Below are 16,970 nucleotides of genomic sequence, written 5' to 3'. Positions count from 1 at the left end.
ATTAAATGAACTTGAATTTTTTTTTATTTACAATAATATTGTTTTTTAAGATTTGTCTAAAATAATAGCATTCTAGGTTTTTTTAAAAAAAATATACAAACAACAATGTTTTATTAAAAAATAAAAACCAAAACTAACATCATTTTATAAAACATAATAATTAACAATTAATAACAGTCAAATAAATAATCGCCTAGGATGTTGAAGCATTAATCGGTTGCTGTCCAGTTTGGCAGGAAGAACACACTAGTAATTAGTTAGTTCTTTATTAAAAACAGAAAAGAACAAACAAAACGAGAAAACAACGCGCGCACGCAGTTCCTCCTCCTCCTCCTCCTCCTTTCCCATTTCTTACTGCCAAAGCAGAACACAGAGAAAACAAAGAAGCTGAACTAAGAAAGAAACTCTGATTTAGTTAGCAAAATAGCAGGCATGGCGAGAGGTTCCCTCGCGCTGAAATTAGGGGTCTCTTTTACATCATCTTCGTTGCTTTTGCTCTTATTAGCCTATCACTCTTGTTCCTTCTATCTCCCTGGTGTCGCCCCTCAGGATTTCTCTACTGTAATTTACCCTTCACTTTTACTTATACATATGCATCTACTCCTTTTTTTTTTTTTTTTTCTGGGTTAGATCTTCTGTTTTTCTTTTCCATTTCTTGATTGACTGTTTTTGCATGGGTTGTTTTGTTCTTTCTTTCTTTATTATTTTATTTTTTGACAACTGTTGATTCTTCTTCTTTTCTTATTTTATGGGATTAATTTTAAAATTAATTTTTTATGTATGATTGGGAATTTTTTGCTTGCTCTTTTATTCGTGAAAAAAAAAAAAGATTGGGATTTTGCAATCTGGAAGTGAAAAATAATGGTTTAAGCATAAAAATCTGATTTTGTAATGGAAATCAGGTAACTTAGAAATTTCAAGTGATTTTGAGGAGAGACCGATGGAAAATATGAAGACAGAAAAATATAAAAAGGAATTAGTAAGGGAAGGAAGGAGGTTGAGCTACATAACAAGTGGTGCTTCTCTTCCCCCTTAAACTATATCTAACTCTTTAACTTTTCATAATGATCTCGCATGCCTTTACTGGCTGAGTTATGCTAAACTTTTGTGGTTGTATCTTTAGCTGCTGTTTTCTAGAGCGACGCATGTATCTTTTTGTCAATGACTTGGTGTAACCCTCTGAACTGAGTGAGATCAAACAGTTTTGCTCCAAATATTGATACTTTGAATTTGGGGTCTCGAATTTATCAGGCTTCCGCATGTATGTATAATGATTCTGTTGTTTGGTCTAAGTGTTTGTGGTGTATGGAGAAGAGATTGGTGGTGGCGGTAGGAGGAAAATGAGTGAATGTCGCATGTTCCTTGTTACCGTCAAAGCCAAGCTCCCAAATATTGATTGTTATTTCAATGCTTGAATTTTTATGAATTCCTATATCCATTAACCCTTTCAATATGTGCTTTGTAAATGGATTGTGGTGATGCTTCCAAGTTGAATGTCCTAGTGCTTGTGAATTTAGTTACCCTCAATGAATTATGTTGATAGGATTTTTTACCCAGTCATCTTATTTTGGATACAACAAGCATCATCTCCTTAATAGTTTCTATCTTATGTTTTGTATGTGTTTTCCATTTGATGAAGTAGAGCTCAATCTATTTTGGTTTTCATCTCTTTATTCCTTTCAAGTCTTAACGTTGCATTTACCATCACAGGGGGCTGAGTTAAAGGTGAAAGTAAACAAACTGACTTCTACAAAAACACAACTTCCATACTCTTATTATTCACTCCCATATTGTCCACCAGAACATATAGTTGACAGTGCTGAGAATCTTGGGGAAGTTCTTCGTGGTGATCGCATCGAAAACTCTCCTTATGTGGTAAGCTGTAGCTTGCCAGTTGGCTCTCTTAGAACATGTCCTCTTCTGTGGCTACTGTGTGGTTGACATAAACATTTTGTTGCAGTTTCAAATGAGAGAACCGCTGCAATGCAAAGTTTTATGTCGTATAACCCTAAATGCAAAAACAGCAAAAGAATTCAAGGAAAAGATTGACGATGATTACCGTGTCAACATGTGAGTGCTAATTTCATTCTCTTTTTTCTTTTTATTTTAATGTGAATAACACCTCTTCTAACTTTCTGGCATAAATGCTTAATGGAACAGGATTTTGGACAATCTACCACTTGTTGTACCCTTTCGGAGGTCTGATCAGGAAAATGCAGTAGTGTATCAGCATGGCTTTCATGTTGGTCTTAAAGGGCAGTATGCTGGGGTAAGTTCTTGATTTATCAAATCTGTTTTGATTATTATTATTGATTGCTGATTAGCACTTACTAAAGCAATTTATTTATCTGTAGAGCGAAGATCTAAAACATTTTATCCACAATCACTTAACATTTACTGTCAAATTTCACAAAGATTCTCAGTTAGATTTAGCCAGGATTGTTGGGTTTGAAGTCAAACCATTCAGGTTATACTCTATGATTCTATGCTTCTCACTGTCTCTGAAATTATGGTCAGCTTTTTAATTCTAAGACTTGGCTATTTTAATGAATCCAGTGTTAAGCATCAGTATGATGGTGAGTGGAAGAATGAGAATATGCGCCTAACAACCTGTGATCCCCATGCAAGGCGTGCAGTTACTAGCTCCGATTCTCCTCAACTGATTGAGGATAAGAAGGATGTAATATTTACATACGATGTTGCATTTGAGGTCAAGTCCTATACTTTCTTGTAGAAAAACATCTTTTATCACTGCTGCTATGACCCTGGCTTATAGTGTCACTTTCTACTGTTGGCTTCTGTATTGTTTTACCTTGCAGGAAAGTGATGTGAAGTGGGCTTCTCGATGGGATACCTATCTTTTGATGGCTGATGATCAAATTCATTGGTTCTCCGTTGTCAATTCTTTAATGATTGTTCTTTTCCTCTCGGGGATGGTGGCTATGATCATGTTGCGGACACTTTATCGGGATATCTCCAAGTACAACCAACTTCAGACCCAAGAAGAAGCCCAAGAGGAGACGGGATGGAAATTGGTCCATGGGGATGTTTTCCGCCCCCCAACAAACTCAGATTTACTGTGTGTCTATGTTGGGACAGGGGTTCAGTTTTTTGGGATGATCCTTGTTACTATGATATTTGCTGCTCTTGGTTTCCTCTCTCCATCAAATCGTGGTGGTTTGATGACGGCCATGCTCTTCCTCTGGGTATTTATGGGTCTTTTTGCTGGATATGCTTCAGCTTGTCTTTATAAGATGTTCAAGGGAACACAATGGGAGAAAATTACTCTGAAAACAGCTTTCATGTTTCCTTCAATAGTATTTGCCATTTTCTTTGTCTTGAATGCTCTAATATGGGGTGAGAAGTCATCTGGGGCAGTGCCTTTCGGAACCATGTTTGCGCTAGTATTCTTATGGTTTGGCATTTCAGTTCCACTTGTCTTTACTGGTAGTTATATTGGTTTCAAGAAGCCTGCAATTGAGTATCCAGTGAAAACCAATAAGATCCCAAGGCAGATTCCTGAACAGGCCTGGTACATGAACCCGGTTTTCTCTATTCTAACTGGAGGCGTTCTTCCATTTGGAGCTGTCTTTATTGAGCTCTTCTTCATCCTTACATCAATATGGCTGCATCAGTTCTACTACATTTTTGGTTTCCTATTCATTGTCTTTATCATCCTCATTGTCACTTGTGCTGAGATCACAATTGTGCTTTGCTACTTCCAGCTGTGCAGCGAGGACTACCTTTGGTGGTGGAGGTCTTACCTGACATCAGGGTCCTCCGCGCTCTACCTCTTCCTCTATGCTGCTTTCTACTTCTTCACGAAGCTTGATATAACAAAGCCAGTGTCTGGGGTCTTATACTTTGGCTACATGTTGATTGCCTCGTATGCTTTCTTTGTGCTTACTGGAACAATTGGCTTCTATGCCTGCTTTTGGTTTACCAGGCTCATCTACTCATCAGTGAAGATTGATTAGTTGTTTGGTGCAGCCTGAAAGGATCTGGCTTGTTTGTTTCTATACGAGGATGAGCAAATACCTTGGTTGTGACATGGGATCAGAAATGGAGGAAATAGGTACATTGAGAATTACCATTTTGGTTAAATTTTTAATCTTAAATCATAGAAATTGTTATTAGCATTTGCAACCAGGTTCGGTAGATCTAGTTATTTTTACACTTTTTCTGGTTTGTCTTTTATGTTTTCCCTTTCCGATAAACATCTAGGGGGATTGTTAAACTGTCAACCTGCTCTCCCTGTTCTAGAAATGAGAATAAATCCTTATACTATCCATTATGGTGCCTACGAACAAACTATTTCCTGGTAAACTATCTACTGTCTTCAAGAAATCTCATATGCTTATTTCTGTCTAATTTAAGATTGACATTTGTGATTTTCCTTGCTTTTTCTATATATCATGTTCTAGTCACAAGTTTTGTGGGCTAGCTCGGGTTTACCCAAGTCTTTTTTTTCAGTTTCTTCCTTAGATATTGGATTAGTTTGAGAGTCGAGCATCTTAGTTTTATTCAATTTGTTTTTCATGGGGTTATTTCAATCAAACGATGAGGTTGTAAATTTAGTTGGCAGACTCTATTGTTTTTTTTGTTTTTTTTTCCCTTCAATTTAGTCCCTTTATTTGCTTGGAATTGAGCTTCACATTTTTGTTCACTTCTTTCTGCATGATTATCCTGCTTTGATTTAGTTTTTAAAGATCTTTTCAGAATATTTGAAATATATATTTTCATAATATTGGATTGGTAGAGTTTATTTTTCAAGGTTAAGCATTGCTAAATTTTTTTGTTCTATTCGTTTTATTTAGTATTGATTTTTTTAATTATTTAATTAAATTAATTAAGTTTATTGAATTCGGTCGAATTAATAATTAAAATCTTACATTTTTGTTTTTTTAAAAAGGTATTAACATCGCATGAATATTTTTTATTTATATTTGAATTTTTTTAACTCGAACCCGCGAAACATGAATGTATTTTCATAATGCGTGAATTACGTACGTAGGCCTGGCATTATAGCAGCTATTGCTTGCGACGAAAACAATACAAGCAAGCACCATGAATTATGTTGAAAAGGGCGGACACAAAATAACCTTTTTTATATTAATCTGATGTCTATTCTAAGAGAAAAGGAATTTCAATAAATAATTTAGAGTTCTTATAGATATTCATGAACTAAATAGAAAAAAATAAAACTATCAAATATAATGTTTCATTTCCAAAACTAAACATGAATAAAAATAACCAAGGAACAAATAAATTCTCCTAAAAATTTAAATAATAATAATGATTTATTTTTTTCACCACCACCAGTAGAGGCGGTGGTGGCAGCAATGATATGGAGTGGTGATTATAGTATAAATAGTTGATACACAAGAAATAAAAAATATTATATTATTCTTTTTTTAAAAAAAAATTCATTCCCATTCCTTGTTTTTATTTCCATCTCCTCTCGTATGAATGATAAAGAGCATGAAGTTGAACAAATTATAAAGGTCTGTAAAAAAACAAATAAAAAACATGAAAATTAAAGAGCTTCAGTTAACAAGTAAGAAAGAAGAATAAAAAAGAGAAGCAATTATTATCATTCAAAAATATGTATATAAGTGGATGACAAAGTGTGTTTATTTAAATTTATTATTTTTATATTGGAGATAATAAGTATTTTTTTAAAAAAAAAAACTTCAAAATGAGCTACATTAACGGTGTCACCATGTGATGATGAGCTACACTTTGTCTTTCTTGATAAGATAGTGGATAAGGTATTTAAATACTCAATCTCCTTAACTCTCTGCTACACACAAAAACACTTATTATATATATATATATATATATATATATATATATATATATATATATATATATATATATATATATTATAGTTTTCTAGTTTTTGCATCGTAACCAACATTAATGTGTTCATGCAATGCCTAATTGCCTATGCAGTAAGGTTTATTCTGATAAAATCAAGTAGGCGTCTTTGGCTTTTCCCCATCTTGAGAGAGCAAAATCCTGGATTGTTGCTGATAATATCAAAGAACATCTCATACATATATATAAACCGGAAATATTTTTCTGGCACAGCTAAGATAATCGGACCAAGCTAAATAAATAAATAAATTAATTAAATCCTTGTAACCCAAATGTTGACTATCATTTCCTCAGAACAGAATCAGCCCTGTCAAGACCCCAAAAATCAACCCCAAACTACCCCTCAAATTCACACCAGCAGTGCTAGTTGGAGCCACCGCAGGACCTCCAAATTCTACCGGAGAAGGTGCTGGAGAAATATCCATGAAATGGCTTCTCATTGACATTACCACAGTAATTAACTTTTGTCCCTGCTCACAATGCCCATCAGCTCCACTTATGAAGTAGTATGGCCCTGACTTGTCAAGCTTCACCTTCGTGTTGCCATCCTTGTATGTAACTAGAGGACTTGATGTATTACAGGTTTCATAATCCTTTTTAATGACTTGAAGCACCGAGTCCTTTTTGGGATCATAAGTCCAGACTGTGCAAAGAAAAAGGGTTAAACAAAACAAAGTTAGAGACTGAAAATAATTGGAAATTATACTAAAACTCGGACAATAAAATCGAAAATTTGAAAGAAACAGAGAAGATGGAAAGGGGGCTTAAATTGAGTTGTCGTTTATGAATCTGTACCTAGTGTGTCTCCGACTCGGAAACGTGAAGACTCAGCCCATTTGTTGAGAGAATCAGACTCAGAGGAAGGGATTTTCCATGAATAATTTTTGCCTCCAACCATGATGTCTCTAGCTTCTGTGAAGGTAACGAAGAGAGAAACAATCACAATCGAGGATAATAAAGCAGCTTTATGTGAAGCCATTTAACAGATTGTGAATGTTATTTTTTTTTCGAGGGGGAGAAAGGAGAGATAAATAGATATGATGGAGCTACAAGAAAATAGATAAGTATCTTTGAATCAACGATGGCTCCTTTTATAGATGGGGGTGAAGAGAAAACTAGCCGTTGGGTCCGTTGCGTGGCATGTCTAGACACTGCATTGGCAGTTATCGAAGCAGCCTTGGGGCCTACCTGCTACATTTTGCCCCGTCTGTCGGGCACCTTTTGTTTTAAGCTTTTTGTTATTTTGGTCCCATTACTATTTGTTCCTCTTCCCAAGGATGGATGGTTTTGATTTCAAAATATTTTAGTTTTTTTTTTTTTAATTAGCCCAATAAAAGCTAGTAAGATAATTAAGTTGAGAAAATAATTAGGGATCTAATATATTTTTACTTTCATGTGTTGTAGATGATATTTGCAACTCGTGTATCATAGATGATATATGTGACTCGCGTATCGCAGATAACATCTATGATTTCATTTAAATTTTAACCCCTAAAAACTCTTTTCTTTCTCTTTCTCTCTTTCTTTCCTCCTCTCTCTCCTTCCACAATCACCATCCTTCCTTTCTTACCATCGTCTGAAAACCTTGCTCTTTGTCTCTCTCTCTCCCCACCACCAAAAACATCCACAATAGCACTACATAATCCATCTCTCTCTAGCTCTAGATCAACAACCATCTTTTTCTCTCCACTCACGGTAGCTCTCAAATTTTTGGCTAAAACAACCACTAGTGATCACCCTCACCACTCATTCTATATTTAAAGGTATATTGAACACCTCCCTTCAATTAATTTGATATAATTAATGTTTAATGTGTGTTAATTTGATTTTATTGAATGTTAAGGTTTTGAATTAGAAATTAGGTTAATTAGATGTAATTTAAGTTGTTAATTTGATATGATTAGGTTATTTTGTTAAATAATTAATGATTGTAGGATGTTGTTGATTGTGAATTAATAAAATTATGTGTTTGAATAGTTAGTGTTGATTTAGGTTAAATTATGAATTAGGTTGATTAGATATATTTTAAGTTGATAATTATGTTATTTTGTTAAATAATCAGTGTTTTTTTGTTGTTGTTGATTGTGAATTAACAAAATTATGTGATGGAAGAGTTAGTGTTGGTTTAGATTAAATTATGAATTATATCGAATTACGTATAAAATAACAATATTAGCTATGAAATACATGAATTTGATTAATAATTTTGTTATGGTAGTGAAATTTGATAAATGTAGGTGTTCACTGATTAATTTGATGAATTTAGGTTTTAGTCTATTATATTAACATTATGGTTTTGTCGATAAATACAAAATATATGATAATTTAGGAATATTATGCGTGCATGGTAATATCATTGTCAATATTGACAATAGTATCACTTATAATGAAAAAATCCATGAATTACTAACTGTTACATTAAACATGTCCTTTAACGGGTTATTGAAAATGTTATTTGATCGACTTGGCTGGAATATATTTGAAATAAATGTTGAGATTACTTGGAGGATGTTACAAACCAAGGTCAGTCAAGCTCGTTATATAGATGTATCAATTTGTAGTGATAGGGGTGTGAATTCAATGTTTGGGTTTTTGAGGATTAATATACTGGAGCTCTTCTGGAGCTCAACTTCAATAGTAGACTTAGACGAGAAACTCTTCTAGTATGGAGTTGACCTGGTTTCCAAATAACTCTAAAAAAACCACACAAGCATCACGAGCAACTGGTCCATCTAGGTTAGGTGGTAATGCTAGTAGACAAATATTGGTGCAATACATTGTTAATATGGAATCACAATTAAGTATGGCATTTGCTTCATATTGCTATGAAGAATTTAAACCAAATGATGATGAAAATGAGCATCACATTGATAGAGTTATGGTTGAGGGGGGAAATGGGGACGATGAGGAAGATAGGGATGATGAGGATGTTGAGTTAGTTAAGCTTGTTAATCAATACATGACACCTCCTACTTCTAAATTTGAGGTTGTGTGGATGATTAGTATGGATGTAGTGATTGAGTTGATAGTCGTAGGCATTTAGGCTTATCAATTGATGAATTAAAGGTTAGAAAAAGATTCAGAGACAAGTCTGAATATGCTAATATAGTAAAATGGTGGCATATAAAGAATTATCGTTTAACAAAAACATATGTGCAGTTGCAGTGTATTAAGGAATCGGTTTGTAGATATTATTTGTGTAGGGGTACACTAAAGGTTTGATTCATGAGAAATATTAAAATTAAAAGGCTTACATACATGTCAGAACCATTCTGAAATTGACTCAAATTTAATTACTGAGGTGATGTTGATAATTGCAAAGGGAGAGTCAAGTATAAGTGTTGCAACGATTCAAGGTATTATGGAAAGGAATTATAGGCATGCAATCTCTTATTGAAAAGCGTGGACGGCTAAACAGAAAATATTGGAGTTGTTATTTGGTACACACAAAGAGTCATTTCAAAACCTATCCAGAACTCTACTGGCCATCAAATATTCAAATACGAGAACAATTATCACTTTGAATCATAAAATGGTTGATGGAAATAAAACAATATTTAAGAAAGCATTTCGGGCATCTGGTGCTTCAATTGATAGGTTTCAATACTGTCGTTCTTTAATTAGTATTAATAGTACTCACTTTTAAGGTAAGTACAAGGTTAAGTTGTAGTTGTTTATTACGCGAATCAATAAGTTTTATCCGTTGTGTTTTACTATTATTGAAGAAGAGAATAATTGAAGTTAGTTTTTGGATTTACTTTGTCAATTTCGCATGTGTACGATGTTGTGATGATAGTCCAATCGAGTTGGGATCTCTCTGGTTATGGGAGAAAAAAATAAGGAATTCTTGTTTCTTATTAGTAAAAAAAAAAAAAATAGATTTGCCACCTAATTTTTTGGCTATTAGAAACCCTAATTGGTCTCAGAGTTTGGATAAAGAGACTGGTTATGTATAGAGAGAACATATCATCCCTAGTACACGTTACCTAAAGTAAGCTCCTTTATTTGTTTGTCTCATATAAACTGAGATATTATTGTGTTTTCTAACCTAAAAAAATAAATTAACAATCCAACACAAATTAAGTGTTCAAATAGTCCAAATATTATACAATTTAATAAACATTTGGTCTCAAAATTTCACAATCTTAGCAATTTATCAACAAAGTGATTTAAGGATATAAAATGACCTTCCAAGAATGAGGAATCAATTAGAGAGACTTTTGTAACCAAGGAAACAATGTTGGAAAACTTTGGGAAGCAATCTAAAAATTAAGGATCAAATTTGAAAATTAAATGAAATGAAATATTAAGGGATGTAATTGAAAAAAAAATCAATCAAGAAAAAGATTAAAAAAAAATAACAATCTAGGATCAAATCTAATAAATGAAAAAAAAATCAAAGAATGATAAAATTTTTTAAAAAATCTCATTTTATGAATTATTTAAAATAAAATAAATAGTAATAAAAAGAATAAGAAGAAATCTAAAAGAAAAAAATAAATTGAAGAGCTATTTTGAAAATTAATAAGAGCATGTACGAATCAAGGAGCAAAAAGAAAATAAAAACAAAAGGTTAATAACACCATACCGAAGGTCCATTGGTCATATGTTTCATCCATGGATGGAGAGGCTACCATGAGAATTCAAATATTACCATGAAAGCCTGTATTTGGATGTTATACACACCACTTGAAAAGCGTAAAGGGAACTATAAGCTTCAAGATGATTAGCATTCACCAGCCACTTTTCAATTTCAAATAATATTTTATGTGTGTAAAAATACTAAATTTCCCTTGACCTAATCTGCATATAATGATAAAAAAAAAAACTATAATGAAAAGATGAAAAAACCCTACACATCAATTAAAAAAATTAAATTTTAATGTTAATTTAATTATTTTATTATGCTGTAAAAAATAAAAAGATCGAAACAACCCATAAGTTCTAATTTAATGTTTCTTGCCTTAACTATTTTTTTAAAAAAACAAAACTAAGTTTTCACGGTAAGTGGGTGAAAAGAAACATTAATTATATTTTCTTAAAAAAAAAAAAAAACAAACAAATAAAATGTGCAGTGAATGTCTCCGTATTAAGTTACATGTAATAATTTTATTGGTTTAGTCTATAATTTTATGGGTGAACCAAGTTTGTATAATAATTTCTTATTGAATGTCCCCTTATTTTCTTAAACTTAGTGATAAGTGAATGTATAATCATTAAACGTGTAAATTAAATAATTATAATATTAAATGTTCCAATTAATTATGTATCAATTAATTGGCGAATGCATAATTAATCAATTATTGAGTTAGCATTTCAGTCTTGGGTATTTATTTTTTTAAAAAAATTACTTGTTACTTTGATCATGCCCTGGGCCCTGTTTAGTCCATATAAATCATTTCAAGCTTTTCTAGGATGTTCAGAAGTATAATAATATTTTTTTTAAATAAAACATATTTTATACTAACATATTACCACAATTAAAAATTATTTTTTATATTAACATATTATCACAATTAAAAAAACTAAAAAATTAAAATTAAAATAAATTTAAAAAATTAAATTTTTTAAAAGACACTTTTAAAATACAAAAAACAATGTAATCCATATTAATCCGTGGCTCATACACAAGTGAGCTATTTTGGATAAGCACCTGTAAAATCATCATCTTCATATGTATGTGTGCTTGAGTGAGCTTTGGCTTGGAGCTAGCCAGAAGTTCCTCATCCTTGTAGCCAATGACTTATAGTTAGAGCACCTAGATTTCCTCTTGATTCCTTGTCCTTCCGCTCAATAAAAAATGTTAGTTTCCTCTTCAGTTGCAAAATGTAAGCTCACTTGTCTGTTTCTCTGGTTTCAAATTTTCAAGATTTCCTCTTTTGGTTGGAATGAATTTTGTTGGTAAACTTGGTTGGTTTCAGGGACAGACTGTGGATCGTCTTCTAACTACCCTTTGTGCACCATGGCTCTTTTTCATTCTAAATTAAGGTCTTCCTTTCTCAGAATGGAACCCTTCACTGTTTCTTTTCTCCCAAGTTCAGAATTTCTCAAACTTAGCTCCTTCCATTCTTTTCAGGTATGCCGAAGCTGTAATAGCCAATTCATGCTTTCTTGCTCATCTGGGTTTTATCTACAATCTGCAATCACTGGCTACTTTATTGTATCGGGTTCTTTCTCACCAATGAAATGGGAATTGATGATGTCTTTAACTCTTTGTATTGTTTTGTTAAATCGTAATTTCGTTAGGCTATTATGTTTTTCCTAGAACGTTGGCTTTTCTTGCTCATAAGGAAGGCTTCTCTTGTGGTATATTATATATTGTCTCTGATTTTCTGGGAGTTATTTTTATTACAGTTTTGTGTGGCATTGATTTTTTTTTATTATTAAGTGTAGTGTGATTGGTTGTGTATGAGTTCCACAATTCTAGGAGTGGTTTAGGTCGAATTTTCCTTTCAATTCAGTTGTTGTGAGGCGTGGCCTTTTTATTTTTATTGTTTCTTGTGGAGGATCAGCACGATTGATTGCATTGGTGTTTAACACCGCAAATAAAAGTGATTGAGGTATCATTTTTACTTGCATTGCCACTTGCTTGAGAATAGTAATGGTTTCATCTTCTGCAAAAATTACTATAGATCAAATGTTACATGTTGGGGAAAATATTTTTAATCTCCATTGATGGAAAAATATGAACATATTAGTTGTGGGCCTTGGCAGCTTCAATGTGAAATTCGTTCCATCATTTATGTTTTTTGGTGGATGAAACCAATGGACTGATAGATATTAACTTGCATATTGATGATTTGATAACTTTATCAATAAAGGCCCCAAATGGTGCTTTTGGTCAAGCACAGTTGTACCTGAGGTCCAGGAACAATACTATGAAAGATTATATGTCATCCAGCCATGGTTTGTATGCCATTGCCTCTGAGATCTGGTAGGCAGCAGCAGTATGAAGGCCATGGCAATAACACTACTACGATTGTGCTAGAAAGTCTTGTATTTGAACTTAAACATCGTTACTTGAGTATGTTGTACACTTTGACTCTATAATCAGTCATCTTTATGCTCACCGTAGAAATATAATGTCATTTCTTGGTTTTTATTTATCTCTTTTCTGTTTAAAATGAATTTTATTTTTTCCCTTCTGCAGCATAGTGATCTTAAACTTAGGCATTCATTCAAGTCTAGAACTACACCAAGGATGGTGCGTCAACCACATGAACTGGTTATCACAAACGAATATCCTCAAAATGCTGATTTTCCTCGGAATTATTCAAGAAAGGAGAAGAAGCCCTTTCCAATACCCATAGTTGAGTTGAGACGAGCTGCAAGGGAGAGGTTCAAGAAGAGCAAAGGCCAACCTAAAGGACGTGCACCACCTCCAAAGAATGGTTTGCTCGTTCAATGCCTTGTGCCACTTGCTTATGATGTATTCAATGCAAGGATCACGTTAATTAACAATCTCAAGAAACTGTTAAAAGTGGTTCCTGTGCATGCTTGTGGGTAATCTTCATCTCTGAAAAACCATAGCTCTTGGTTACAATCTTGCAATCCAATTTATTTGCAGAAGCATGGGTATCTTAAGGGATTGTTCTATCTTGCTCTCTCACATGCACTATTTTAGCCATGTTGAGCAATGTTGTGTTTGGCTAAATTGGTTAGTCATACTGTTCCTCCTTAAAACTTTTAAGGCAAAATGCATGGTTCGTGTGTCATATGTTGTCTCTGATGGCCCTTCTATAGATGACTGCATCTGAATGAGATGTTATTGCTTGCCAATGTTCATCATGCTCAGAAGTTGACCTGGCCTTATGATAATCACCACCTGTAGTCAGTGGGGATATAGAAATAAATGTTGTAAAGAGACATAAGGGCGTTGTATTAGTGAACTTTTGATTGGAGTTTTGGCACGCGTATGAAGCATCTTGAATTTTATGATTTGCAGGGAGATGGTAATAGTGAATTTTGATAAGATGTTTTTGCTACTGAATACTATTGGTTGGTAAATTAACAGTGTTAAACAAAGCACTCTTTATCTTTACTGTGAATAGGTGCAATCGAGTTAGTTGGATAAAGAATTGTCATGGGGAATTCAACCTTCATGGTGAATATGGTCTCTCCTCATGGTTTGAAGGTTGCTATATTATAGTGATTACAGTCTACCTTTTGCAGGTGGTGTAACGAGCTCCACGTGGGACCTGAAGGACATCCATTCAAGTCATGTAAAGGCAAACATGCCACCCTCCGCAAGGGTCTTCATCAATGGACAAATGCAGCTGTCGAAGATGTACTTGTGCCAATAGAAGCCTACCACCTTTATGATCCTCTTGGAAAACGAATTAAACATGAGGAGAGATTTTCAATTCCCCGAATTCCTGCAGTAATGGAGCTCTGTATCCAAGCTGGTGTTTACGTTTCCGAATATCCAACAAAGAGGAGAAGAAAACCAATTATTCGCATCGGAAAAAGGGAATTTGTTGATGCAGATGAAAGTGACCTACCAGACCCTGTCCCAGAAGTTCCTCTGAAGCCACTACTAACCGAATTACCGATCTCAAAAGCAGTAGCCCCAACTAATGAAGAAGAAAAAACCTTGCTTGCCGAGGAAACACTACAAGCATGGGAGAAGATGAGGAAAGGAGCCAAGAAGTTAATGCAGATGTACCGCGTTAGAGTTTGTGGATATTGCCCGGAGGTGCATGTGGGACATAGTGGACACAAGGCACAGAACTGCGGTGCCCACAAGCACCAGCAACGGAACGGACAGCATGGTTGGCAGTCTGCTGTGCTTGATGACTTGATACCGCCAAGATATGTGTGGCATGTTCCTGATGTGGATGGGCCGCCATTGCAAAGGGAGCTGAGGAACTTCTATGGACAAGCCCCCGCTGTTGTAGAAATTTGCGTTCAGGCTGGTGCTGCTGTACCAGACCAATACAAATCAACCATGAGGTTGGATATTGGGATCCCTTCAAGTGTTAAAGAGGCTGAAATGGTTGTTTAAGGTATTCTTCTCACCTCTTTCAGGCAAGTTGTAGAGTGCATGTAAAGTATTGAAAGGGAAGACAATGCATAGATTCTTTCAGGAAATGGTAGCAGTTTTCTTCGATTTTGAGCCCCTGACTCTCCCAAACCATCTCTGATTCTATTCAATTGTCGAAATTACTGATATTAAACTAGCACTACAAACATGCACGTTCCCTTTTAGGTTAGCAGGCTAGCAAAGAGACCAATAGATCCCTGAAAGCAGTTAGATAGAGATCAATGAAATTTTATAATTATAATCATAATCATAACTTGAACTATAATTATAAAATAAACTAAAACAACTTGTTCTTTCACCGAAGACCAATAATGCTCCCCTACACTCAAAGCTAATGTGGACTGCACTGTAGGAGAACAATGCGTTTTTTATTCCTAGTCTACTAAGTCCTCACGTGCCTATGCTTTGTTTTTCCAAGCCTAGCACGCCTAGCTTGCCCTTCACCTTTTGCTTTTTTTTAATTGAATTATTTTCAAATAAAATTATTAAAATGATATTTAAAAAATAATATGATGAGAGTTTTTATGATAATACTCACAATTATTTTTTTGAATAATTATATATGAAACTTGAGTTATTTTTTTTTTTAATTCTTAGACAGTATTTTTTGTTTCTAGGTTGAAAATTGCATTACAAATCATGATAAAATTTTATTTAAAGAATCAAGTTTCTAATTATAAAACAAATTGTAAAAAAAATGAATAAATAACAAAAAGGAAATAATGTCCGGAGAATTTTGTTTTTCAAATCTAGATCATTTGGATTTTTATAAATTTTTATTCTAATTTCTTTTAAGTTTGTATTGAAAAAACTATGGTTATGTCAAATAATAAAAGAAACTCATAAATAAATAAATATTTATTTTTAATCTAGAATTTAAATTATTTATTTTTTTAGTATTTATTTTAATAATCATAAAAATTAGTTTCGAAAATGCCCTGTAACATCGCAAGGGCAAAAAATATAGTTATATATTATAACTTCCAAATGATTAAAATGGTAATTAGAGTAGAAATGATGTGCAACGAAACCATTAGAAAGAAAATTTAAATGAAAAGAAGAAATAAAACAAAAAAACTCATTGATTGTTCATAGTATGACTAGCCATCTCACTCGTGATTCGTTGCAGGTTGAATCAAAAGTTAATATGCAACATAAAGAAATATAAGCAATATTATTTTGTTTTTAACATCATGAAATATTTGAAGTGTAAAACAAAAATTCAACACATGTGTTAAATAAAATAAATTGATAATTATATGAAAATTAACATATTTAATTCATCTCTTTATGGATATTTTTAATTTTTCTCAGTTAATTAGATGTTAATATTTTTTAATTAAAACAATAATTTATACTCTATTGAAACAAAAATCTCAGCCATTTGAAATTAGAAGAAAAAATTATATTTTTTCAATTTAGACTTTATTTTTTTTATTAATGCATCTTTCAATTATTTTAAACAGAACCATATTTTAAAATTACAAGCATTGATTTCTAAACAAAAATTCATCATGGTCTTAAAATAAATAAATAAATAATTAAAACGATGTCTTAGTATTTTATATATTTGGAGAAAAAAAATGATAAATGTGACAATGTTATATAAAAAACATATTAAAAAAAAAAACACAATTTTATTTTCATTGAATATCCATGCAATTAGTTTTTCATGTTAGGTACATAATAAGTGAAAAACATATTAACATTCTCATAAAAACTTATAATATTATTTAATAATTGAAATATAATATTAATCTTTTTATAGTACATTCAAATGTAAGAAAATGAAAAAAAAAAAATACAAAAAGTGTGTTGGCTTGGTGCCCCACAAAAAAAATAAAAGGTCAGATATGCAGGGGTCTATAGGGCTAGACCCACACGGTTAGCCTTATTTATATATATTTTTTTCATACTTGAGGAGGGTGATATATCATCCTTCCCTTTTATTTTTTTAAATAGCTAAATATATTTTATCTCTAGCTATCTCAATTAGTCAAGATGTCAGTTCCCTTGTTTCTTGGACCAAAAGGCCTTATTTTCAACT

General features: G+C 32.9%; 3 protein-coding genes across 4 annotated transcripts; 2 read left to right on the top strand and 1 right to left on the bottom strand.

The window, feature by feature from the left end:
• Nucleotides 1–243: 243 nt before the first annotated feature.
• LOC118043854 (transmembrane 9 superfamily member 10) lies at nucleotides 244–4,291 on the top strand. The gene is made up of 7 exons (XM_035051951.2): nucleotides 244–561; nucleotides 1,711–1,875; nucleotides 1,961–2,070; nucleotides 2,161–2,269; nucleotides 2,355–2,467; nucleotides 2,557–2,710; nucleotides 2,820–4,291. The coding sequence occupies exons 1-7, from the start codon at nucleotides 433–435 to the stop codon at nucleotides 3,975–3,977; spliced, it is 1,938 nt and encodes a 645-aa protein (XP_034907842.1). The 5' UTR covers nucleotides 244–432; the 3' UTR covers nucleotides 3,978–4,291.
• A 1,697-nt stretch (nucleotides 4,292–5,988) lies between these two features.
• On the bottom strand, nucleotides 5,989–6,940 carry LOC118043855 (early nodulin-like protein 15). The gene is made up of 2 exons (XM_035051952.2): nucleotides 6,676–6,940; nucleotides 5,989–6,523 (listed from the first exon to the last, which is right to left on the bottom strand). The coding sequence occupies exons 1-2, from the start codon at nucleotides 6,857–6,859 to the stop codon at nucleotides 6,171–6,173; spliced, it is 537 nt and encodes a 178-aa protein (XP_034907843.1). The 5' UTR covers nucleotides 6,860–6,940; the 3' UTR covers nucleotides 5,989–6,170.
• A 4,565-nt stretch (nucleotides 6,941–11,505) lies between these two features.
• Nucleotides 11,506–14,998, top strand: LOC118043856 (APO protein 2, chloroplastic). 2 transcript variants are annotated; one of them, XM_035051954.2, is made up of 4 exons: nucleotides 11,506–11,708; nucleotides 11,802–11,868; nucleotides 13,031–13,383; nucleotides 14,053–14,998. In XM_035051954.2, the coding sequence occupies exons 3-4, from the start codon at nucleotides 13,082–13,084 to the stop codon at nucleotides 14,882–14,884; spliced, it is 1,134 nt and encodes a 377-aa protein (XP_034907845.1). In that variant the 5' UTR covers nucleotides 11,506–11,708; nucleotides 11,802–11,868; nucleotides 13,031–13,081; the 3' UTR covers nucleotides 14,885–14,998. The 2 variants fall into 2 exon arrangements, with proteins under 2 accessions (XP_034907845.1, XP_034907844.1); XM_035051953.2 differs by having other exon boundaries at nucleotides 11,802–11,956.
• The last annotated feature ends 1,972 nt before the right edge of the window (nucleotides 14,999–16,970 follow it).

This window comes from Populus alba, chromosome 6 (assembly GCF_005239225.2).
Source record: "Populus alba chromosome 6, ASM523922v2, whole genome shotgun sequence".
In the NCBI taxonomy this organism is placed as follows: Eukaryota; Viridiplantae; Streptophyta; class Magnoliopsida; order Malpighiales; family Salicaceae; genus Populus; species Populus alba.
This window is presented reverse-complemented; position numbering and strand designations above follow the sequence as displayed.